The sequence below is a fragment of the Hylobates moloch genome, unplaced genomic scaffold (genome assembly GCF_009828535.3).
Source record: "Hylobates moloch isolate HMO894 unplaced genomic scaffold, HMol_V3 SCAFFOLD_4, whole genome shotgun sequence".
NCBI classification, from domain to species: domain Eukaryota; kingdom Metazoa; phylum Chordata; class Mammalia; order Primates; family Hylobatidae; genus Hylobates; species Hylobates moloch.
The window spans coordinates 101,449,584-101,473,774 of NW_026652279.1; the positions used below are offsets into that span (position 1 = coordinate 101,449,584).

Here is a 24,191-nt window from a genome sequence, read left to right on the forward strand (position 1 = left end):
TGTGTAAAAGCACCTCATAGAATGGCAGTTTGCTGAATGACTTGAGTTCAAGTAGCACTCACTTGCAATGATTTACCATCAACTCTAACTATGGCAAAGTGTGACTTTAGCCTTAAATTTAAACTCCTTAAAGACCTTATTTCAAGGGAGAAAAAAATTTCCTTTCAGCTTTCTCCCATCAGTGTGTAAGTTTTACATCATTGGTCTTCTGTTTTGTTTGGCAATTAAAAATCTCTTGTGTTAATTTTTGAAAGTTTTTTTTTTTTAAGATTTATTGCTTCCAAGTGCAACAAAAATAAAAATAAATAAAAGGGACCTAATTAAACTAAAATGCTTCTGTATAGCCAAAGAAATAACCATCAGAGGAAACACACAACCCACAGAGAAAATACTCGCAAACTACGTATCTGAAAAAGGACTGATATCCAGAATACAAGGACCACAAACAAATCAGCAAGAAAAAAGCAAATAATCCCATCAAAAAGTGGGCAAATGAGATGAACAGCCATTTCTCAAAAGAAGATATACAGATGGCTAACAAACATACGAAAAAATGCTCAACATCACTAATCAAGGAAATGCAAATTAAAACCACAGTGAGACACTACCTTACTCCTGTAAGAATGGCCATTACTAAAAAGTGAAACAAAAAAAAAACATATTGGTGTGGACATGGTGAAAGGGAATGCTTATATACTGCTGGTGGGAATGTAAATTAGTACAACCTCTATGGAAAACAGTAGGAAGATTTCTTAAATAACTAAAAGATCTACCATTCAATCCAGCAATCCCACTGCTGGGTATCTACCCAAAGGAATAGAAGTCATTATATCAAAAAGACACTTGCACACATGTGTTTATTGCAGCACAGTTGCAGTTGTAAAGATATGGAACCAACCTAAGTGCCCATCAACCAATCAGTCGATAAAGAAATTGCAACAACTTGAATGGAGCAGGAGGCCATTATTCTAAGTGAAACAACTCAGGAATAGGAAACGAAAAACTGTATGTTCTTACTTATAAGTGGGAGCTAAGCTATGGGTACACAAAGGCACACAGAGTGATATAATGTACTATGGAGACTCAGAAGGGGGAGAGGATGAGGAGTGAGGGATAAAAAATTACATATTGGGCACGATATACACTACTTGGATGATGGGTGCACTAAAATCTCAGACTTTCCCACAGTACAATCATCCATGTAACCAGAAACCACTTGTACACCAAAAGCTATTAAAATTAAAAAAAATTTTTTTTAAGATTTGTTGCTTCCAAAAGACACTATATATACTCTCTCTCTCTCTCTCTCTCTATATATATATATATGTACACACACACACACATACTATATATTATAGTTTATAACTCAGAAGAGAAAATTACACATTAAACATTTAGGTTCTTAATCATACAAGGTTTGTAGTTCTACTAGAGCTGTACTCCTCATCTAGGTTCTCTGGATGATTTGTTAAATTTTTTTTTTTTCTGTTTATGAAAGGTATTGGGAACTGAAACATAACGTGTTTGCTCTGGTTTCTATAGCTGTCTATTTCTATATTATAGCTATTAGAATGCTAGCAGATCTTTCTGATTTGTACTAAGCCAAAGATTCCACTGAAAAAATTTTTGAGTATCTTCTGTTCAGTTTATATTATGTATTGCATGCACGTATATAGAATAGCTTTATATTTAAATTTTTGGAATTATGAGTGTTGATTTCTATTAAATGTATATTTATTTTAAAAACAAATGGAAGCACAAAGAAGAAAATAACACTCATCTACATCCTGTCACCCTGAATTAACTGTTATTAACTGCTTGGTAGTTGGTAGTTTCTTTTAGGGGGCAGAGATCACTCTATTAATTTTGTAAAACTGATATGCATATATTTATACATAGTTTAAACCATGGAGAAGAGCACAAAGATGAAAATTTTTTTAAAACCCCCTTGGAAATAACATTAGTTAACTTTATTATAATCAGTTTAACAACAGTCTAGATATCATTTTAAGTAGGAACGATAAATAGAATACTTTTGTGAAGATAAGATCATATTCTGGAGGGTTTTTTTAAGTTCACATTTATTTGAATTTAATGAAAGAAAAGGAGACAAAACTGAAGAAACTGTGGAACTTGAAATATGTGTCTCTTCACCCAAGAAATATTTTCCTTCAATTTTGTAAGTTTTGGCTTTATGTGTTTTGGGGCTTTTTTGTTGGGTGCATATATGTTCATAATTATTTTATTTTCTTGATGGATTGACCTTTTTATCATTATCAGATATCCTTTATTTCTAGTAATAATTTTTGTTTTAAAGTCTGTTGTGTCTGATAATTAGTATATTAGTGTAGCTAATTTAATCTAGCTTTCTTTCAGTTATTGTTTGCAAGGTGTATCTTTTTATGTCCTTTTACATCTAATTTATTTTTGTCTTAAAACTATGTCTCTTGAAGTTGGCATATAGTTGGTACATGGTGTGATTTTTCAAATTAATCTGCTAGTCTCTGCTTTTTGATTGTCATGTTTAATCCATTTACACTTAATTTAATTGAGGGTAGAGTAGGATTTATGTCTGCAATTTGCCCTTTTGTTTTCTGTATGTCTTAAATGATTTTTTTTCTCTGTGTCCCTGTTACTTCTTTTACATTGAGTAGATATTTTCTAGTCTACTAATTTAATTCCCTTATTTAAACATATATGTATGTGGGTATAGGGTTAGTTATATTTCCTGAGTGGTGTCCTGGGAATTACAATTAGCATCTTAATTTATAACAACATACTTTGAATAGTATACAAAAACTTTGCTCCTGTATAGCTCCATTCTCCTCTTCCTTTATGCCATTATTAATACAGTTAAATCTTATTACATTGTATGCCCATCAACATAGACTTATAATTATTGCCTTATACAGTTTTCTTTTAAATTAGAGTTATGAACAAAAAATACATTAAAACTGTCTTTTATAGTTATCTTTGTTGGAGCCTTGACCAGTGCTCTATTTCTTTATGTGGATCAAGTTACTTTCTAGTGTCCAGTTTTCCTTAGTATTCTTGTAGGACAGGTATGCTAGTGAAGAATTTTTGCCTTTATTTGGAATGTCTTAATTTCTCCTTTATTCTTGAAGAATAGTTTTGCTGAATTTGAAATACTTGGTTGACAGTTTATTTCAGCCTGTGAATATGTCATCCAATATGCAGGCTTCTGGCCTGCATGTTTTCTGATAAGAAATCAGCTATTGATCTTGTCATAAATCCTTGTTCATAGTGAGTTATTTCTTTCTAGTTGCTTTCAGGATTATCTGTCTTTTGACAGTTTGATTATGACGTGTGTTACTGTAGGTCTCTTGAGTTTATCCTTCTGGGGGGTCAGTTCGCTTCTTGGATGTTGATTAGTGTTTTTTAAAATCAAAATGGGTAAGCTTTCTGTCATTGTTTCTTCACTGCCTTTTTTTCTTTGTTCTTTCCTTCTGAGATTCCCCTTTATACTTACATTGTTAAATGGTGTCTTATCTCTGATGTTCTGTTCATTTTTTTTAATTCTTTTTCTTTCTGTTTCTCAGACTAATAATCTTTTAGTTCCTGTCTTTAAGTTCACTGATTATTTATTCCACCTGCTCAAATCTGCTGTAAGGCCAAGCACAGCAGTTCACACCTGTAATCATAGCATTTTGGGAGGCCAAGGCAAGAGGATCACTTGAGCCCTGGAGTTTGAGACCAGCCTGGGCAACATAGCAAGACTACCATCTCTACAAAAAAGAAAATTAGCCAGGCTTGGTGGCATGTGCCTGCAGTCCTAGCTGTTAATACTTGGGAGACTGAGGTGGGATGATCACTCGAGCATGGGAGGTCAAGGCTGCAGTGAGCTGTGATTGCACCACTGCACTTTATCCTGAGTGACAGAGAAAGACCCTGTCAAAAAACAAAAAACAAAAACAAACAAAAAAACCCTATAGTGAATTTTTCATTTCAGTTATGTACTTTTTGACTCCAGAATTTCTCTTTGGTTATATTTTATCATTCCTGTCTCTTTATTGATATTCTCCATTTGGTGAGACATTGTTTTCATACTTTAGTTCTTCAGACACGATTTTCTTCAGTCTTTGAACATATCTAAAATAGCTTGTTTAAAGTCTTTGTCTAGTAAATCTAACATCTGGACTTCAGAGAATGTTTCTATTGAGGTGTTTTGCTGTGCATGCTGTGCATGGACTATATTTTCTTGTTTGTTTGCATGTTATATGATTTTTTTGTTCTTGTTTTTATGAAGGAGAGAGTATTTTTGGACGTGCTTACTTTGCTATTCCTGGTGATGTCACTTATGTATTAACTTTCTACATGAAACAATCTTATAATAAACGCCGATATTTGAAAATTCTTACACCTTTCTGCCTACCTGCCACTAGGATATAGTCTCTTACATTGTCTTCTAAGTGCTATTTTTTAAAAATTTACAAAATGTTACTTTATTAACATTGTAAGTATTCTGAAACATTTTTAAAGAAATTCATAGGCACTTCTTTTTATGTATCATGGTGCCACCAAATAAGGATAGTGAACTTGGCATACGTTCTATTTAGTAAGTGCAAGGCATGTTACTCAGCCATGCAACAATCTCATTTAATATTTACAGAGTCCCTCTGAACCTCTGAAAAGTTAAGTAACTTGCTGAAGATTACACAACTAGTAAGTGATAGATCCAAGATTTGAACTTAATGTGTTTAACTCTAGAGCCCAAGATATTAATGGTAATGTTATACTGTTTCTGTGAAGTGATTTTCAAAATGTGGGACCCATGGGTTACCTTCTTGAGAGACTCCTAGGGTGCTTGTTGAACTGTCAATTCCTGAACCCCTAACCTATGACGTTTCTCAATTATATTATAGTTGGGATAGTGCGGGTCTATGGACTGCTTTTTTCTTATGATTTGGGCTAAAAAATAAAACAGTAGGCCATTTTAAATCCATATTAAAATACAATTCTACAATTCAATTGAACACTAACTTTTCAAATTAATTTTTTGAATTTTAGAGTACAAGGTGACATATTCTGAGATAAGCTGACAAAAAACTTTTCTCTCACTTTGTGTGCTGTTAATATAGTTCACAGTAAGCTATTGATAAATTATAGGTTTCTAATGTGTGAGTCTGTGCTTTATAACTTTTATTTTTTTTTTTACTGTGAACTTATATTTATACATTAAAATTTAGTGGAAAAAGTATAAGGAGTGGGTAAATCATCTCTTATTTTAGGTTGAACTCCCACCACCTGATCTTGGACCAAGTTCTGCACTAAATCAGACACTCATGTTGCTGCGTGAAGTTTTAGCATCTCACGATTCTTCAGTTGTACCATTAGATGCTCGTCAAGCTGACTTTGTGCAGGTATGTTATAAATTCATTTTTAATGATTGTTTTTTGCTCTTCTATTGTACACTCTGTTTCAGTTCTGGAATTTTGTAATTCATATACTTTGACAGTCCCTTTCTTACTGTTTATTTTCCATCAAATATTAAACCAGTTCTCATAACTTAAAAAGCATTGATTTATGTTTAATCTTTTCCTATGTGCTTCTATAAATTGGCTTCCTTCCAATTAGTTTGGCATTAAGTATCATTAACCCAAAACCATATCAGTGAATGAGAAATAAAGAATTCATTTTATTTTTCATTTGTAGGTTTTATCATGTGTCTTGGATCCTCTCCTACAGATGTGTACTGTATCAGCCAGCAATTTAGGCACAGCTGACATGGCCACTTTCATGGTCAATTCACTATATATGATGAAGACAACATTAGCTCTATTTGAATTCACTGACAGACGTCTGGAAATGCTACAGTTTCAGGTAAATTTTTCTATAAAATAACTATTTACTATGATTGAATCTTTTTCTCTATGTGATAGCTTTAAGTTATTGGTTTAACTAATTTTAATGACCTAATTCCTATAGATCCCTTGATATCATCTGATGAAAGGACACACACGCACATACGCAACACACACACACACACACAAATTCAGTATTTCAGTTTTCAGCTTTAGAGGAACCAGAATGTGTAGTGTTTAAAATACTTGATCATAGCATAGTATGTGATAGTAGATTGAAGCTTTTCTGATTAATTTAAACAGTTATTCTGTATGCGGATTTTAGTTTCTGAACTGCGAATAATATGCTATATTTTTCAAGCTGCATAGTTAATGCAAAATGTGTTACAGAGGACAGATATATTTTTATCTATGTGTAAACCAGTGTTAGGCAAAACATTACAAATTGCTATACCAATCACTTGAGTTCTTGAGTCCTATAAAGCAAATGGTTATCACTTAAGAGTGTATATGATGACTAAAACAAAGCCAGTTGTAAAATTTAGTAGATAGTTGGATTCCAATTTTAAGCAGTGATTATTGGTAAATATACTGTTTTTTGAAAAAACAACTCTGAATGTTCTGTGCTATCACACATATATCAATAGTTTGACAGTGGGTATAGGAATAAGTTTTGATATATCTAAATTTATATTTTCTAATTTTTAGTTTTTTATTTTAAAATAAATATATCAGAATTTTCCATATTCGTGGTTTAAGTTCAAATAATTCTACAGAACTTCTTATGAAAAGCCACCAGTGTACCATCCTCTCCACCCTGAACATCTCTTTCTCATTTCTCCCTCAAAAGCACAATTTCTTTCAGTTTTTATAGTTGCTTCTTTTGGTATTTATATTTGTAATTCTAAACAGTTATGTGTATTTCTACTTATAGATTTTTTTAGTTTTATATCTAATGTATTAAATTAGATATAATCTAATACATTGTGAAATGAAATGAACAATGAAAATTTAGTTATCTACTGCTACTCCCCCAACTCCCCTGGATAAGAATATGGTCATACTTAGAGTTTTCCCATCCTCCCAATGTAGCTATATTATAAATTTTGGTTAGATCAATGCTTTGTTAAATTATTATTACTATGTAAACATTATTGGTGAGTGAGCCATGTAATGAAGAATGGTTAATTTACCTTTCTTGGATAACTTTTTCATTTTCTGTGGAATTAATAACATTTTTACTTAAGAAATGTCACATTTTTCTGTATTTGTCACTAAGTCAAGCCCAAATCCCTGACATTTATCTAAATCTTAAGATGTTAAGATATGTCAGGTGTTTATCAATTTGCTTTATCACCAATTATCTATGTTTCTTATGTGTTCCATAGCCATTTTATGCATGGTAAAATTCTTCTTGGTCTGTGTGCTAAATTGAGCTTATTAGTTTATTCACGTTATCTATGTCCTTGTTTATTTTTGCCACCTTTGGATGTGTCAACTGGACTTTTACATGTGTTTCAACATCCTCCAGAAATCTCTTGAGCCAGATCTTTGTTAGTCCTGGCAGCATTTTCAGTAATTGTTCTGTCAGCAGATAATTCAGGTTCCCCTTTCTCCAGACTCCACTAGCAATTTTCCCAGTGCCCTTTCAGACCCCACTGGCAGACCCCTTGAGTGGGTATTCTAAGTGGACAAATCACAGTGTGGAAGTGCTTATTGGCCTATTCTTGCATTATGCTTGTCAGTCTGCTGTCAGCCAAGACTGGCCACATAGAACAGCCTGGATTCAGTGTGATAGAGGACAATACAAGGGTGTGGATGTGTGGAGGTGTGGTTTATCACATTTCTCCAAAGTAACAATTTTACAAAAAAAAAAACAAAAACAATTTTACCTCGTTGGGTAAAGGATTCTTGATTTTAGGACGTTTACTACCAATAACCTATTATTTTTTTCCCACTCTTATATAGCTTCTTCCAGTGTTTCAAGCAAGGAGTCCAGGCTAGTCCAATTCTTTTGTTTTTAGTAATCTAGTCCCTTCATCTGGAAACTTACAGGGATTTTCCTTTGAGTTGATATGTTTTCCCAGAGTATTTTTGGTATGTCTCTTTTTAAAAATTATTTGCATCTTGGACTTTGGAGAACCATTTCAATGTAAAGATTCAAACCTTTCTTTTGCTTAGTAAAGAGTTCTATTTCTTTAATCGTCACTTTTCTATGTGTTACTTTTTATATTTTCAAGCCCCTGTCCTTGGTTGGTTTTATCTTATGGATCTGCCCTCTAATTTCTTTTTAAATCTCTTTACTTTGATCTATTTCTTTGATATTTGCTCTGTATTACTTTCCTTCCATTTTTCTTTCAGATCGCTGATTTGATGCTTAGCAGTAACTCTTTTTCACCTTCATTAAGTGTTTACCTTTGCACACTTTGTTTTTCTTTGGTTTCTAGTAAATCCCGCAAGTAAGGGCTCTAATTGTACTTCCTTGAGCATTTGTACTTTATGTCTTTCAGTAGTGTTGCCTCAGGAAAGAAACCATACTTGTTCTGATTATTCACAAGGGCTTTCTTTTAGCTTCCTCACCTCTTTTAAATCACTTCTAAGTTTTTTAGGGGGAAGAGCAGAGCTACTGGAGTTGCTTTGAAAATGGCAATCATTTAGATGGTAACAGATATCGTAGTTGACAGTGTACTGTGTCATTAGCAAGCAAACTGGTAAAATCTGGGGGAACATTCTGGTGAGGAATAGAAGGAAGACCTCTAGACTCAGGATTGTACTGGCAAAAAAAAAAAGAAGAGCAAGCGTTTTCTCACCAGGGAATGTTTCAACCCATCAAGGTAGTTCTCTTCTGTGGTTTTTATCTCCATTAGCATTAGTTGGAGTCCCCCAAAATAGCACAAAGCTAGGGAGCCCATACTACTCACATCTGTTAGCTGCATCTTCTTAGGCAGTTCCTGAACCTGAAATCTTTAGTTAAGTTTCTACTGGGCCCTCAGCTCTTCCCTGCTTGTCACAGACCTGCCTTATCCTCAGGAGAATTTACTACCTGAGCTGTAATGGGATTTCCTCTAGGCTTCTCTAGATGGTATATTTGATTTGTTAAGTCAGTCTAGAAAGTTGGGAGCATGAGGAGGACAGGAGGTCAGGAACATCAGGCCCTCATCTCGCAATTCTTCCTATTTTATTTTATACTGTTGTTGTTTACTAGTGTTTTTTGTTTGTGTTTTGTTTATTACCAGCTTTTTAAAGAGCTGAGAAACGACCCAAATTTTGTGACTGGAGGATAGTCCTAGAATCTTCCTTGTTTATAATTTTTAAAGTAAGATTTTTTCCCCCTTTCATAGAAAGACTTACTGTTTGGGGGAAGAAAGAGGCTTTGTTACAGAGGTGATCCCTGTGCCTCATCATCAGTGCCAATGCAAGGCACTGCATCTACTCTCGTCAGTGTCATTCTTCTTGTAAAATGTTTTCTTTGTGTTTTATTTTAGATCGAAGCACATTTGGACACACTTATAAATGAGCAAGCCTCTTATGTTTTAACTAGGGTAGGCTTGAGTTACATCTATAACACTGTACAGCAACATAAACCTGAACAGGTAAGTGCATAGATGTTCCTTCCTAATTCTAAGAACATGCCAGTTTAGAGTATGGCTTCTAGAGCTGCGCTCTGGATTCTTGGCTCTACCACCTATTAGCTATGTTTTCCTGGGAAAGTGACTTATTTTTCTGTATCTGTTTCCTTACCTGTGGATTGGGGGTAATAATAGTATCTGTGTCATAGGGCTGTTCTTAAGACATAATACACGCATAGTTCTTAGATGACTTCCTAAAATATGGTAGAGTGCCCCACAGTATTAACAATCCTTTTTATTAAAAATAGTTTTTGTTAAAAGTAATGAAAATATACAAAAATTAGTATTATAAAATGTCTAAAGAATATTCATACTAGTAAATTTTTCAGATTCCTATATCACTATTAGTTAATTGAATGCGCAGATTACTGTATAAATAGCAGTCATCTTCTTTTTAATTTAGCAAATTGTTGCCCATTACTTTGAGAAGGTAGTCACTTCTGGGGCCAGCATATGATCTTGTTAAATTATAGAACCCTAGTAGAAATAAAGGAGTGGTGGGAACCTCAGAAAACCATGTAAACCATCTTTCTTAAGAAAGCAAAGAACTCATTCAAATGGCATTAACATGAAGACTATGTTATGGCCCAGAAACTCTTAAATGAAGCTCTTAAAACACAACTTTTCAATTTTTTCTTTGCCGAAGTAGTAAGCAAATTCTACCAGTAGGAACCATTTTTGCTGCCTTTCTGTACTTTCTAAAAGTATCAAAGTGAAACTGTTTAAGCCTCCATGTGTCACTGGCATCTTCCAGTGCTTCATTGCCTTCATTTTCTTGCATATGAGTGAACTTAAAGTATCATGATATTTCTGTTGTTAATAAACTTGAGCACCTCTTGCTCCCTCCAACAAATCATAGTCCCTGATCTTATTGAGATTGAAGAAATTACACTTGAGTTCTTTGGAAATAAGCTAAATGATTTTCCAAATTTGGGCAGTGCACTAATGGACTATATTCAGTAAGTGAAATGAAGTGTATATCTCCTTTTTTACGTATTGGATCTGCTTTTTTTTTTTTTTTTTAAATAGGGCTGTTTAGCTAATATGCCCAACCTAGATTCTGTGACACTGAAGGCTGCAATGGTAAGTGTATAATAAAACATTTTAATTTAGATTTCCTTATGGATCAATAGTCTTCATTTTTTGCTGTGTGATAATTTCATTCTGGGTGACACTTTTTATCTCTTGATATGCTGTATTAACATTGGGTCCAATAATAATGACTGGGCCTGTATTCCTTTAATTGAGCAGTTCTGGCCAAGTCTTACATTCATAGTAGTGTTCCACTATGCTCTGATAGTCTCATCGTTACTGTTTAGGATTACTGTTTACTCTTTATTTTTAGAGTTTTATTCCTAATTTAAGTGAGAAACAGGAATGACAGATATGAAGAAATTAGGCTGTATATCATTATAAACTTGTTACTACCTTGATCCTTCGTTTTAAGTTCCTGACATGAAAATCGAAATTAGATTCCACTCTTAAAACAGTATGTTACTCTTTAGTTTGAGACTCACTGAATTTCCACTTTATTACCTTCCTTCTTTTCAGGTGAAGATCTTGTACCTTCCTTTTTGCATGATCACTACTTGTTGTAGTGTGTTTCTGTGTCTTAAATATATATACTTTCCTCATATGCATAGTATTCATATGCATAGCCATTCATTGTATGATATTTAAGTCATATAGCTCTATCCCTCATAGGAATGATCCCTTTTGGAAGTTTTATGATAGTACTACTAGTAATAGTAATAATAATAACAAAGAACAACAACAGCCATTAACATTAGCATAGCAAGTGCTTTTCATGTATTAACTCTTTAATCCTCATGACATCCCCATTCAATCCAGGAAGTTGGCCTACAGAGCTTGTGGGTTTAACTACTGTACTAAACTAGTGATCCTAAGTATTTAAAATACTCACATATACTCACTACCACAATGGCCTGACTTTCATAGATAGTCCTCTAGGAAGGTTTATAAATTTTCCAACAATTTTTGATGCCAAGGCTTTCCTATATATTATCTTCCAGAACTCAATTTAACTGAAAACAAAAGGATAGGCCCATAAGATACCTAACAAATGCAAAGAAGAAGGTAGAGCTATCTATATGATTATTAGATAAAGTAGAATTTAAAAAGACTGAATGCGACAAATAAGAAACATTATGTCGTGATAAAAGACACTATATAGAAGCAACAGTTATAACTTCTATATATAAAACAAAAACATAGCAAAAATTAGAAATGCAAAGAAAATTCGATATTAAAAAGTTTAAATAAAAATAGATGAAAGTGAATTTTAGATTCATTAAAAGATATAAGTTTTTTAGGAAGTTATATATACACTCACCATACTATCCAGTACAATTCCACTTCAAGGTATTAACCCCCCAAAAATGAAGATCTATGCTCACACTTAGATCTGTAACATTAGTTAGTACCAAATGTGTGTTCCCTTCCTCTGTTTCTCCTTCTCTCTTGACACATATCCAGTCTGTAATACAACTCATAAAATATTTGAAATGCCATTAAAAATTCTTCATGTTCCTGGTGTTAATTTTCAAAACAATTAAAGTGAATATGAATATACGATGTCTCTAAAGAAACAAATCTTGCTTGAGTTTTGTATTTAATACGTGATTATATACAACCATTTGTTGTCTCCGTTTAGGGGTTCCTAGGGCACTTCAATTCAGCATGTCCAAAACTAACTCTGTGCATTCCACCCTAAACCTAAGTCCTCTTCCAGGCATTATTAACTCAGAAAATTGTAAGACCTTCTATCCATTTATCATTTAAATAGTTATTAACCGAGTTTCTGCTGTTTTCTAGGCATCATACTAAGAATTGGGATGAAAACAGATATGATCTAGTAAGGGGTGCAGCTACTACGCAAATAAATGAATGAAGATTACAGTTATGTGTTATGATAATATGGTGAATTAATTTATACATATCCAAAATCTGGGAGTCCATCCCTTTATTCTATCAGTAACCAAGTCCTGATGGTTCTCAAATATCTTTACTTCTTTCACCTTGATTGCCCCTATAGTCTAAAAATGCTGCAGTAGGTACCTAAGGTACCTAATTGGTGTCTTTGCATCTATTATTGCAGTCTTCCATTCTGTCTTCCTATGCCCAGATTTAGCTACTTAAAACTTAAATCAGATTTCTCCCTTACTTAAATTCAATGGTTTACTAGTGCTTTTAAAATAATTAAAATCCTTAAATAAGCATACCAGTCCTACATGATCTCTACTTAACTGTTGTCCTTCCCACCTCAAGTCTTCATGCTGTCTCCTCTCCCTCAACTCCCCACCCATCAATCCACTTACTTAATGTATATTCATCTTTAAGGTTTCACTTTAAATGTCCTTCCCTGAGAGATGCTTTTGCCAAATCCACAGACTTGGTCCTTGATTTATGCTTTATAGTACCTTGTTTTGTTCCTTAATAGCATTTAACAAAGTTTGTAATTATATATTTATTTATATTATTATCTGTTTAACACCTCTCTTGCTAGGCCATAAGCTCTGTGAAGCTAGGGACTATCCTTTTTTCGCTCATTTTTATACTTCCATTACTTAATATAGTACCTTTTCAATGGTAGGTATTAGTTGCACTAATGAATGCATTAATGAACAAATATAGTAAAATCAAGAAACAGGTAGACCTGAAACCTGATGACTTTATTTCTTGTTAATATTATTACTTAAAAGCTTTGTGAGGAAGACTAAAATGAATGGTTTGGATTCAGGATTTTAAAAGTAAGTATTGCTAATATTGACTATATTACAGATTTGACAGTTTTAGGGAGTTTTAGTTAGAATGTTTAGGAAATACACAATTTGAACACTCTAGTTATTTAGAGTATGGAATTTTTCTCAAGTATTTAATTCTTAAAAGAGATGTTTATATTTGAGATGTTTGTTAGCACATATATGTACTTTATATTTTGTATTTCTCTGTTTCATTTAGGTTCAGTTTGATCGTTATCTGTCAGCCCCAGACAACCTATTAATACCACAGCTGAACTTTCTTCTAAGTGCCACAGTGAAGTAAGTATTTTTGGTCCCAAGTAGTTGGTAAAGATTCACATATTTTTAAATATCAAGTACATTTTTTGGAAAAAAATTATTTTCAAGAATAGACAAGTTACCATTGAAAATCTATAGTTCTCAACCTTTCTTCTGCCTTGGCATGCCAAAGGATGAGATCTGAACATGTCTGTACTTATTCCATGTCTATATGTCACTCCAAAATAATTAGCACATGATTGTTAAAATTACTTTGAATATAATTGAAGCTATATTAGCTGTAATACCAAATTCCCTTATGTTAACAAACATGTCAGAATAATGTTGAATACGTTATGGAAAATCAATAATATATTCATTATGCAATGCAGATGAACTGATTTATAGACTATTTTGAATCTAAGGTAGTTTTCTGTAGATATAAAATTACTCAATATCATTTATCAGGAATGTATTCAGGACACCAAATCCTACATTAAAATATTAGAATATAACAATTAGAAGAAACAGAGAGATTATATGATCTTTCTTGATTTTAAGAAAAATATTGGCAAAATTGTCTATAGGTAAGAAATTAGGCAACATTATCTACACATTTTTTTTTCTTTCTATTCAAACAGCAGTGCAGTAAGTGTTTTCTACATAACAGGCACTAGGAGTTAAGGCTTAAAAGACATTTGCACTGTTTTCATGGAGCTTATAACCTAACAGGTCAGTTAAACATGCAAACAAATATTTACATTGAAATGTACAGTAAGGAGAGAACTATTGAAGAAAACATTTCAGATATCTAAAAGAATGTAACGTTATAGAGGTGATATACTTATTTTCTGTTCTTGAGCATAGAACTACAGCAGAAAATAGAGCAAAGAAGCAGCTTTTTAATTCACCATGCAGAATTTGGTATCAGTTAGAATTGGCTGGAAATCGATGGACCATTTTTTTTTTTTCTTTTTCTCAGACACAGAGTTAGGGAAGTTCCTTTTTAGGTGAGTGACTAGAGTAAATGAATTTAATGTTTTTTTGTGACCTTTATGTTGTATTATCCTAAAAGATATTATACTATTTACATAACCAGAATTCCAAAGACTTAAGAGATTACCAAAGAAACTGTTATGCTGTGACTCAGGTTGTTTGTATGTGCTTCTTTTTTTTTTTTTTTTTTTTTTTGAGATGGAGTCTTGCTCTGTCGCCCAGGCTAGAGTGCAGTGATCTTGGCTCAGTGCAATCTCTGCCTCCCGGGTTCAAGCGATTCTCCTGCCTCAACCTCCCGAGTAACTGGGAGTACAGGTGCCCACCTCCACACCTGGCTAATTTTTGTATTTTTAGTAGAGATGGGGGTGTCACCATATTGGCCAGGCTGTTCTTGAACTCCTGACCTCGTGATCCACCCGCCTCAGCCTCCCAAAGTGCGGGGATTACAGGCGTGAGCCACTGTGCCTGGCCAATGTGCTTCTTAAATTATTAAATTTTTAACTGAATACCTGTAATTCTTTTTAACTTAACCGTGTCTCAGTACATAATATTTGAATGTTGTTAGCCGTGTCACTACATGTGAAATATACTGTTATTTTTTTCATAATATAATGATTGAAGAGAGATTTTAATGTACTTTAAAAGATGACATGTAGCTCAGATGCTGTGAAGCAGGGGTCCCCAACCCCGGGCCAGGGACCCCAGTCTGTGGCCTGTTGGGAGCACGAACCCTACTGTGAACTGTGCCTGGAAGGATCTAGGTTGTGTGCTCCTTATGAGATGGAAGAGTTTCATCCCACAACCATCCCCCAACTTCTTGTCCACGGAAAAATTGTCTTCCCCAAAACCAGTCCCTGCTGCCAAAAACACTGGGAACTGCTGCTGTAAAGGAAACAGATGGACAGATTTGGCTCTGTAACATTTTAAGGTTTTTACAGAAAAAGATAATATAAGTTAAAATATAAACAATAATATGGAAAAATATTTGCAAAATATGTAACATAAATTATTCTTAATATATTATCCTTAATATATAGTAAGATCCTATAAATTCATACAAATTGTAGAAAAACAGGCACTGAATATTTGAACAACTCACGGAAGTAATGGAAATGGCAAGTAAATATGTGAGGAAATAGTAATTATCAAATAATGCAAACTGAAACAACAATGAGAACTTTTATCTATCAGACTGCTGACAATAAAACATTGATTACATATTAATGGAACAGGTCTGAGAAAATGGGCATTTTCACACTTTTTTGAATGAGAGTATAAATTAGTACAATCTTTTCAAAGAGGAGTTTGGCAGCATTCCACAAAATTTCAAAATTATACATTCTTAGGCTCTTCTAAAATTTTATTTTTCTTTCTTAGTCTTGGTAATAGTTTAAAAAAGCTGTTGAACCAGCAGTGGGATTGAGTATTGTACATAGATCTGTTTGAGTCCTTTGCCTCAGAAACTTGTCAAATTTCCTAAGCTTAAATCATTTTTGAAATTAAATGTTTGTCTTCCATTATTGAAGAGAATATTTTAGTTTCTCATTTACTTTTATTGTCCTATTGTCCAACGGTAACAATGCAAACTTTATTTTATTATCAGACAAATGAACAAGTTTTGGTACTTTTTTTTTAAATGTGAATTTTTAATTTAGTTTTTTAAATTATTTTTTGATATGTGCCTAACATCCTATTATGAATTCTTACTATTTATAATGACATTTAAAATTGAGATATGCATATTATTTATATAAGTATTAATACTACAAACAAGAATTTGAAATTTCTTAGTACCTATTTACCTCTGTTTTCATTCAGAAATGTTTTTAAATGTTATTTGCAAAGTATTCGAAAATTAAATGTGATCTGCAACATGATTTTCAGTATTTGTTTAGATGAACAGAAATTATGGTATAAATTTAGCTACTTATTTTCAAATCAGGATTGCTTTGAAAATATAGGGCATTTTACACATTTAAGATTTAACATCAGGCCGGGTGTGGTGGTTCACTGAACGCCTGTAATCCCAGCACTTTGGGAGGTCGAGGCAGGCAGATCATGAGGTCAGGAGTTCAAGACCAGCCTGGCCAATATGGTGAAACTCTGTCTCTACTAAAAATACAAAAATTAGCTTGGTGTGGTGGTGCATGCCTGTAGTCCCAGCTACTTAGGAGGCTGAGGCAGGAGAATCACTTGAACCCAGGAGGTGGAGGTTGCAGTGAGCCAAGATCGCGCCACTGCACTCCAGCCTGGGTGACAGAGCAAGAATCCATCTCAAAAAAACAAAAGATTTTAACATTAAAGGAGATTTTCTTATTTTTATTTTTTTGAGACAGAGTCTGGCACTGTCACCCAGGTTGGAGTGCAGTGGCGTGATCTTGGCTCACTACAGCCTCCATCTCCTGGGTTCAAGTGATTCTCCTGCTTTAGCTTCCTGAGTAGTTGGGACTACAGGTGCATGCCACTACGCCTGGCTGATTTTTGTAATTTTAGTAGAGATGGGGCCTCACCATGTTGGCCAGGCTGGTCTCGAACTCCTGACGTCAAATTATCCGCCTGCCTTGACCTCCCAAAGTGCTGGGGTTACAGGCTCGATAGTACTCCCGGCCTAAAGCAAATTTTTAAATTGCGCGCCTACTATCTGTTTTTGGTTTTTTCATATTCTCTTCTCCTGAACTTTATCTTCATAGTTGCAATACCTTTGGGACACCTATAACCCATGTCTCCCTTTTTCTTGTCTTGTCTTAGTTTGATTGACTTTCAAAGGAGATTTTGATTTAGCACGTCAGCCTTGGAATAAGCTATTGAATATATTTAAATAGCTAGGAAACAAGGTGGTATAGGAAATAGGGAAAAGAATAGAGAAAGAAAATGGTTTTAAAGAATTCTTCCCTTTGGAGTGAATTTGAAGCTTCTTGTTCTATTTTCAATGCAAAATCTCCAATATTCACCTTATAGCAATACAAAAATAGAGTTTGGACTACAGAAACCACAGTTGTGCATATATAAAATGTTCTCAACAAATCTTTGCTTATTGAGTCACAGTTACTTCCATAATAACTTAAGAAATAAAGAGAATGCAGATGCTTCCTAAAGTGAACATATGGGAAAATGAGTAAGTTTTGATAACTCTTTTATTCAAGGTTTTTCCTCCATTATAGAAATAATATGCTAGAAATAAAGCATGTACCTATAATGGAGTAATTTTTTTTAAAGAAATTGAATATATTTTTTTCTTTTAACTACCTTCTTTTATTCACCTGTACTATCAGGAATATCCATATAGACAAAAATAAAGCAAGTTTGGGGTAAAATTTTTAAAAAATTCTACCAGGAAAAGAACTACTGGACAGCTGTGAACTGAATGCTTTAGAGACCTCAGAAAGTCCAAACCTTAAAAGCAGGGTTAATCTCCAAAGGCTGGAGAACCTGGAATTCTTATGTCAAGGGAAAGAAAAGAAAGAGTATCTTTAGCTGCAGGAGAGAAAAAGAGCAATTTGCTGTTCCTCTGCCTTTTTGTTCCATTCAGGCCTTCAGCTGATTGGATGGAGCCCGCCCCATTGATGGTGAATATTCTTCACTCAGTCTTCCAACTTGCATGCCAATCTCCTGTGGAAACACCCTCACAGACACACCCGGAAATTATGCTTTATCAACTAACTAGGTATCCCTTATCCAGTCAAGTTAACCCTTAAAATTAACTATCAGAGCTACTTTAGATTCATACTAATTAAGCTTAAAATCAAGCCTCTAAATTATCAACTTGATCTGTAATTAAATTAACTGCCTTCCGGAACAAAACATAACATACTTAAAGATGACAGTTACAGACAATCAACAGTGTTAACATCTATAATGCTAAGCATGTGATAAAATGCTATTGCAGTGAGGAAGCAGGAAAATATGAGCCAAACCTAGAGAAAAAAATCAGTCAGTAGAAACATACTTACAAATGGTAAAGTTTACAGAATTAGCAGATAAGGTGTTTTAAAAAGCTGTTAAAAATATGTTCAAGAATTTAAAGGAAAACATGACCCTGAGAGGATAGGGGACTTTACAAAATTAGAATTTTAGAACTCAGAGATGCGGTATATAAAATGAAAAATTCACTGGATTGGCTTATAGGCCAGTTGAACACTTCAGAGGGAAAGATCAGTTAACTTGAAGAGAGGACAATAGAAACTGAAGCACAGATAGAAAAAAAATTAAAAGGCTGGAAAATAGATGGAGTCTTAGAGGATTGTGTGATAATACTAAGCAGTCTAACCTGTATAATTAGATATCACAGTGTAATTGAAGCAGAAAAATTTGAATAAAAGGGGAATTTTTTCTAAATGTTATGGCAAATAAGGACCCTCAGACCCAAGAAATTAAATACCAAAGCATACCATAATCAAATTATTGAAAACCAGTGATAAAGAGAAAAATTTTTAAAGACATTTGCAGGGAACAATGGCATTACTGACTTCTTGTTAGAAACAGCGCAGACCAGAACACAGTAGAATATCATCACCTTTAAAAAGCTAAGTATAGAAACGTCAACTTTAAATGATCGATCAAAAAAAAAAAAGTGTCTTTCAAACTGAAAGTGAAATAAATGTTTTGAAATAAACGAAAGTAGAGAAGGTTTATCCCCAGCATAATGCACATAAGAAATGTGTACAAAAAGAAAGAATTCTTTTTTTTTTTTTTTTTTGAGACGGAATCTTGCTGTGTCACCCAGGCTGGAGTGGAGTGGCACGATCTTGGCTCACTGCAACCTCTGCACCCTGGGTTCAAGCAACTCTTCTGCCTCAGCCTCCTGAGTAGGTGGGAATATGGACACCTGCCAATGTGCCCGGCTAATTTTTGTATTTTTAGTAGAGACGGGGTTTCACCATGTTGGCCCGACTGATCTCAAACTCCTGACCTTGTGATCCACCCACCTCGTCCTACCAAAGTGCTGGGATTACAGGTGTGAGCCACTGTGCCTGGCCAAAAAGGAAGAATTCTTTAAAATCATTTTCTATGCTTTTCTCTATTATTTTGAGAATTTTTACATCAATGCTCATCAGGGATATTGGCCTGTATTTTTGTTGTACTTTTTTTTTTTCTTAATCTGTCTTTGGTTTTGATATCAGGGTTAATTTAAATACTGGCCTCATAGAATGAACGTGAAAGTATTCCCCTCTCCTCTATTTCTTGGAATAGTTTAAGTAGAATTAGCATTAGTTCTTCTTTAACCATTTGGTAAAATTCAGAAGTGAAGCCATCAGTTCCTGGCTTTTTGTTTGCTGAGAGACTTTTTATTATGGCTTTGATCTCATTACTTGTTAATTGGTCTCTTCAGGTTTTGAGTTTCTTCATGGTTCAGTCTTGGCAGATTACATGTGTCTAGGAATTTATTCATTTCTTCTAAGCTTATAGTTGCTCTTAGTAGCCTGTAATGAGCCTTTGAATTTCTGGGGTATTGGCTGTGATGTCTCCTTTTTCATCTCTGATTTTATTTATTTGGATCTTCTGGTTCTTTTCTTAGTCTGGCTAAAGGTTTGTCAATTTTGTCTATTCAAAAAATCACCTTTTGTTTCATCACTCTTTTGTACTTTTGTTTCAATTTCGTATATTTCCGCTCTGATCTTTATTTTCTTCTACTAATTTTGGGTTTGGTTTCTTCTTGCTTTTCTAGTTCTTTAAAATATATCATTAGGTTGTTTATTTGAAGCTTTTCTACTTTTTTTGTAGGCACTTACAGCTACAAACTTTCCTTTTAGTACTGCTTTTGCTGTATCCCATTGGTTTTGGTATGTTGTTTCCATTTTCAGTTGTTTCAATAAATTTTTAAATTTCCTTCTTAATTTCTTCATTGGCCCACTGGTTATTCAGGAACATATTGTTAAATTTCCATGTGTTTGTATAGTTTCTAAAATTATTCTTGTTATTGATTTGTAGTTTTATTCCATTGTGGTCAGAGAAGATACTTGATATAATTTCGTTTTAAAAAAATTTTATGGACTTTTATTGTGTCCTAACATATGGTCTGTCCTTGAGAATGATCTATGTGCTGAAGTGAAAATGTTTATTCTGCAGCCACTGGATGAAATACTCTACAAATATTGATTAGGTGCATTTGGTCTGTAGTGTAGATTAAGTCCAACATTTCTTTTTTAATTTTCTCTCTGGGAAGTCTGTCCAGTGCTGAAAGTAGAGGGTTGAAGCCTCCAGCTATTATTGTTTTGGGGTCTGTCTCTCTCATTATCTCTAATAATGCTTGCTTTGTATATCTGGGTGCTCCAATGTTGGGTGCATATATATTTACAATTGTTATATCCTCTTGCTGAATTTACCCCTTTATCATTATATACTGAACTTGTCTCTTTTTATGTTTGCCTTCAAATATATTTTTTCTGATATAAATAAGTATAGCTACTCCTATTTTTTTGTTTGTTTCCACTGGCATAGAGTATCTTTTTCTATCTCTCTTTTTTTCAGTCTATGTCTGCTTTTGTAATGAAGTATTTTTTTTGTAGGCAACAGATCTTTGGGTCTTGTTTTTTTAATCCATTCAACCACTCTGTGACTTTTGATTGGAGACCATAGTCCATTTACATTGTGTTATTACTGATAAGGACTTACACTGCCATTTAAAAATTTGCTTTCTTGTTGTTCTGTGATTTTCACTTCCTTCTTTCCTTCTTTCCTGTCTCTTTTTTAGTGAAGGTGATTTTCTCTGGTGGTATATTTTAATTTCTTTTTATTTTTTGTATATCTGTTGTATGTTTTTTTGACTTGAGGTTACCATGAAGCTTCCAAATAATATCTTATACTGCATTATTTTAAACTGACAACAACTTAACATTGATTGTGTAAACAAACAAGCCAAGAGAAAACTAATAAAAACTCTTTACCCTTCAACTTCATCGCCCTGCTTTCAAATATTTGTTTTTTCTACTTTATATTTATTATACTGTCTGTCACTTGAAATGTTACTGTAGTTATTTTTGATAGGTTCATCTTTTTATTCTATCTACTCAAGATATGAGTAGTTTACACACCATGGTTACAGTTTACAATATTCTGTGTTTTTCTGTGTACCTAGTATTACCAGTGTGTTTAGTTCCTTCAGATGATTTCTTATTGCTCATTAATGTCCTTTTCTTTCAGATTGAAGAGCTCTCTTTAGCATTTCTTGTAGGATAGATGTGGTGTTGATGAAGTCCTTTTTTTTTTTTTTTTGGTCTGGGAAAGCCTTTATTTGTCCTTCATGTTTATAAGATCTTTTCACTGGATTTGGTATTCTAAGATAAAAGTTTTTTTTTTCCTTCAGCACTTTAAATGTGTCATGCCACTCTCTCTTGGCCTGTAAGGTTTCCACTGAAAAGTCTGCTGCCAGAAGTATTGGAGCTCCTTTGTAAGTTGTTTCTTTTCTCTTGCTGCTTTTACATTCTTTTTCTTGGCCTTTGGGAGTTTAATTATTAAAGGTCTTGAGGTAGCCTTATTTGGATTACATCTGCTTGGTGGTCTGTAACCTTCTTGTACTTGAATATTGATATCTTTCTCTAGGTTCAGGAAGTTCTCTGTTATCCCATCAAATAGACTTTCTACACTAATCTCTCTCTGCCTCCTCTTTAAGGCCAGCAACTCTTGGATTTGCTTCCTGGAGGCTATTTTCTAGATCTTGTATATGTGCTTCATTTTTTTTTATTCCTTTTTCTTTTGTCTCCTCTCACTGTGTATTTTCAAATATCCTGTCTTCAAGCTCAGTAGTTCTTTCTTCTGTTTGGTTAATTCTGCAGCTAAGAGACTGATGCATTCTTTAGCATGTCACTTGTATTTTTCAGCTTTGGACTTTCTGCTTGATTCTTTTTGATTATTTCAAGCTCTTTGTTAAAGTTATCTGATAAGGTTCTGAATTTTGGCCGGGCGCAGTGGCTCATGCCTGTAATCCCAGCACTTTGGGAGGCCGAGACAGTTGGATCACCTGAGGTCAGGAGTTCAAGACCAGCCTAACCAACATGGAGAAACCTTGTGTCTACTAAAAATACAAAATTAGCCAGGCGTGGTGGTGCATGCCTGTAATCCCAGCTACTTGGGAGACTGAGGCAGGAGAATCGCTTGAACCTGGGAGGCAGAGGTTACGGTGAGCCACGATCATGCCATTGCACTCCAGCTTGGGCAACAAGAGCAAAACTCCATTTCAAAAAAACAAAAAACAAGATTCTGAATTTCTTCCTTGTGTTATCTTGAATTTGTTTGCACTTCCTCGGCACAACTATTATGATTTCTCTGTCTGAAAGGTCACATATGTCTGTCACTCTGGGGTTGGTCACTGGTGCCTTGTTTAATTTGTTTGGGGAAGTCATGTTTTCCTGGATGGTGTTGATGTTTGTAGATGTTCATCAGTGTCTGGGCATTGAAGAGGTGGGTGTTATAGTCTTCATAGTCTGGGCCTTATACCTGCCCTTCTTATGAAGGCTTTCCAAGTATTCAAGGGGACTTGTGAATTAAGTCTTTGGTCACTGCAGCCATATCTACATTAGGGAGCACCTCAAGCCCTGTGGCTCTTGCAGACTCAATGAGGGTACTATATTGGTGGTCTTGGGTGAGATCCAGGAGAACTTCCTGGATTACCAGGGGTAGACTCTTGTTCTCTTCCCTTACTTTCCCCCAAGCAAATAGTCTTCCTCTCTGTACTGAGCTGCCTTGGAGCTGGGGGAGTGGTGATACATGCCTCTTTGTGGCACCACCACTGGTACTGTGCTGGGTGAGATCCAAAGCAAGCATAGCACTGGGTCTTGCCCAAGGCCCACAGGGATCACTGCATGACTACTGCCTATGTTCCCTCAAGGTCCAAGGGCTGTGCAGTCCGCAGGTGATGAATCAGTGAGGCTTATGTCCTTCCCTTCAGGGCAGTGAGTTTCCCTTGTCTCCGAGTGGGTCCAGAGAAGCTGTCTGGTATGCAGGGCCTTGAGTCAGGAACCTTAGGAATCTATTATATGTGGTGTTCTGTTCTGAGATGGCTGAGCTGGCATCCAAGATACAAAACAAAGTCCTTCCCATGCTTTTCTCTCAAGCAGAAGGAAGGAGTCTTACCCGGAGCTACGAGCTGCATCACTTGGGGTTGTGGGAGGAGTGATGCAAGTACTCCCTTGGCTGCCCTAGCTGGTGTCTCATTAGGTCACGTGCACCCCAAGTCCACTGGCTCTAAGCCCAGCAAAGCACAGAAGCTTGCCTAGAAATTAGAGCCCTTATGGCGCAAAACTTGCCCTTCAGTTTATTTCAGATCCCAGAGCACCTTATCCCATGGTGGTGGGGCTTGCCAGAACTCTGGTTCTGACCACTGGGATGGAGGCTTCCCTTCTGACTAGTGCTGGTCTGAATGCTCCCTCTGTGGATGCTGGCTGAGTTCTGCCTGGTGTTGCTTTCTGCTGTGACAGGGCAGCACTAAATTCCAGTGCTAAGTCCCACAATCACTCTTTTCTCTGCCTTCCACAAGCACATAAATTCTCTCCCGCGCCATGCTGCCAGTGCCAGGGATTAGGGGAAGGATGGTGTAGGCAATTCAAGACTATCTTTCTTATCCTCTTTAGTGCCTCTTTCCTTAATATGATGTTAAAACCAAGTACTATGATTGCTCACCTGATTTTTGGTTCTTAGGAAAGTGATTTTTTGTGTGGATAGTTGTTCAATTTGGCGTTCCTGCTTGGGGGACGATCGCTGGAGGCTTCTATTTGCTCATCTTTCTCCTA

General features: G+C 34.9%; 1 protein-coding gene across 4 annotated transcripts in view; it reads left to right on the forward strand.

The window, feature by feature from the left end:
* COG6 (component of oligomeric golgi complex 6) overlaps positions 1-24,191 on the forward strand; it is a 138,961-nt gene that overhangs the window by 60,964 nt on the left and 53,806 nt on the right. For 2 of the 4 annotated variants that reach the window (XM_032150734.2, XM_032150737.1), the window contains exons 14-19: positions 5,250-5,381; positions 5,674-5,841; positions 9,308-9,415; positions 10,481-10,534; positions 13,433-13,512; positions 17,996-18,130. In XM_032150734.2, the coding sequence (XP_032006625.2) occupies positions 5,250-5,381; positions 5,674-5,841; positions 9,308-9,415; positions 10,481-10,534; positions 13,433-13,512; positions 17,996-18,130 (677 nt within the window). The remainder of the gene's footprint in view (positions 1-5,249; positions 5,382-5,673; positions 5,842-9,307; positions 9,416-10,480; positions 10,535-13,432; positions 13,513-17,995; positions 18,131-24,191) is intronic. The other 2 variants (XM_032150736.2, XM_032150735.2) reach the window with 1 other exon arrangement.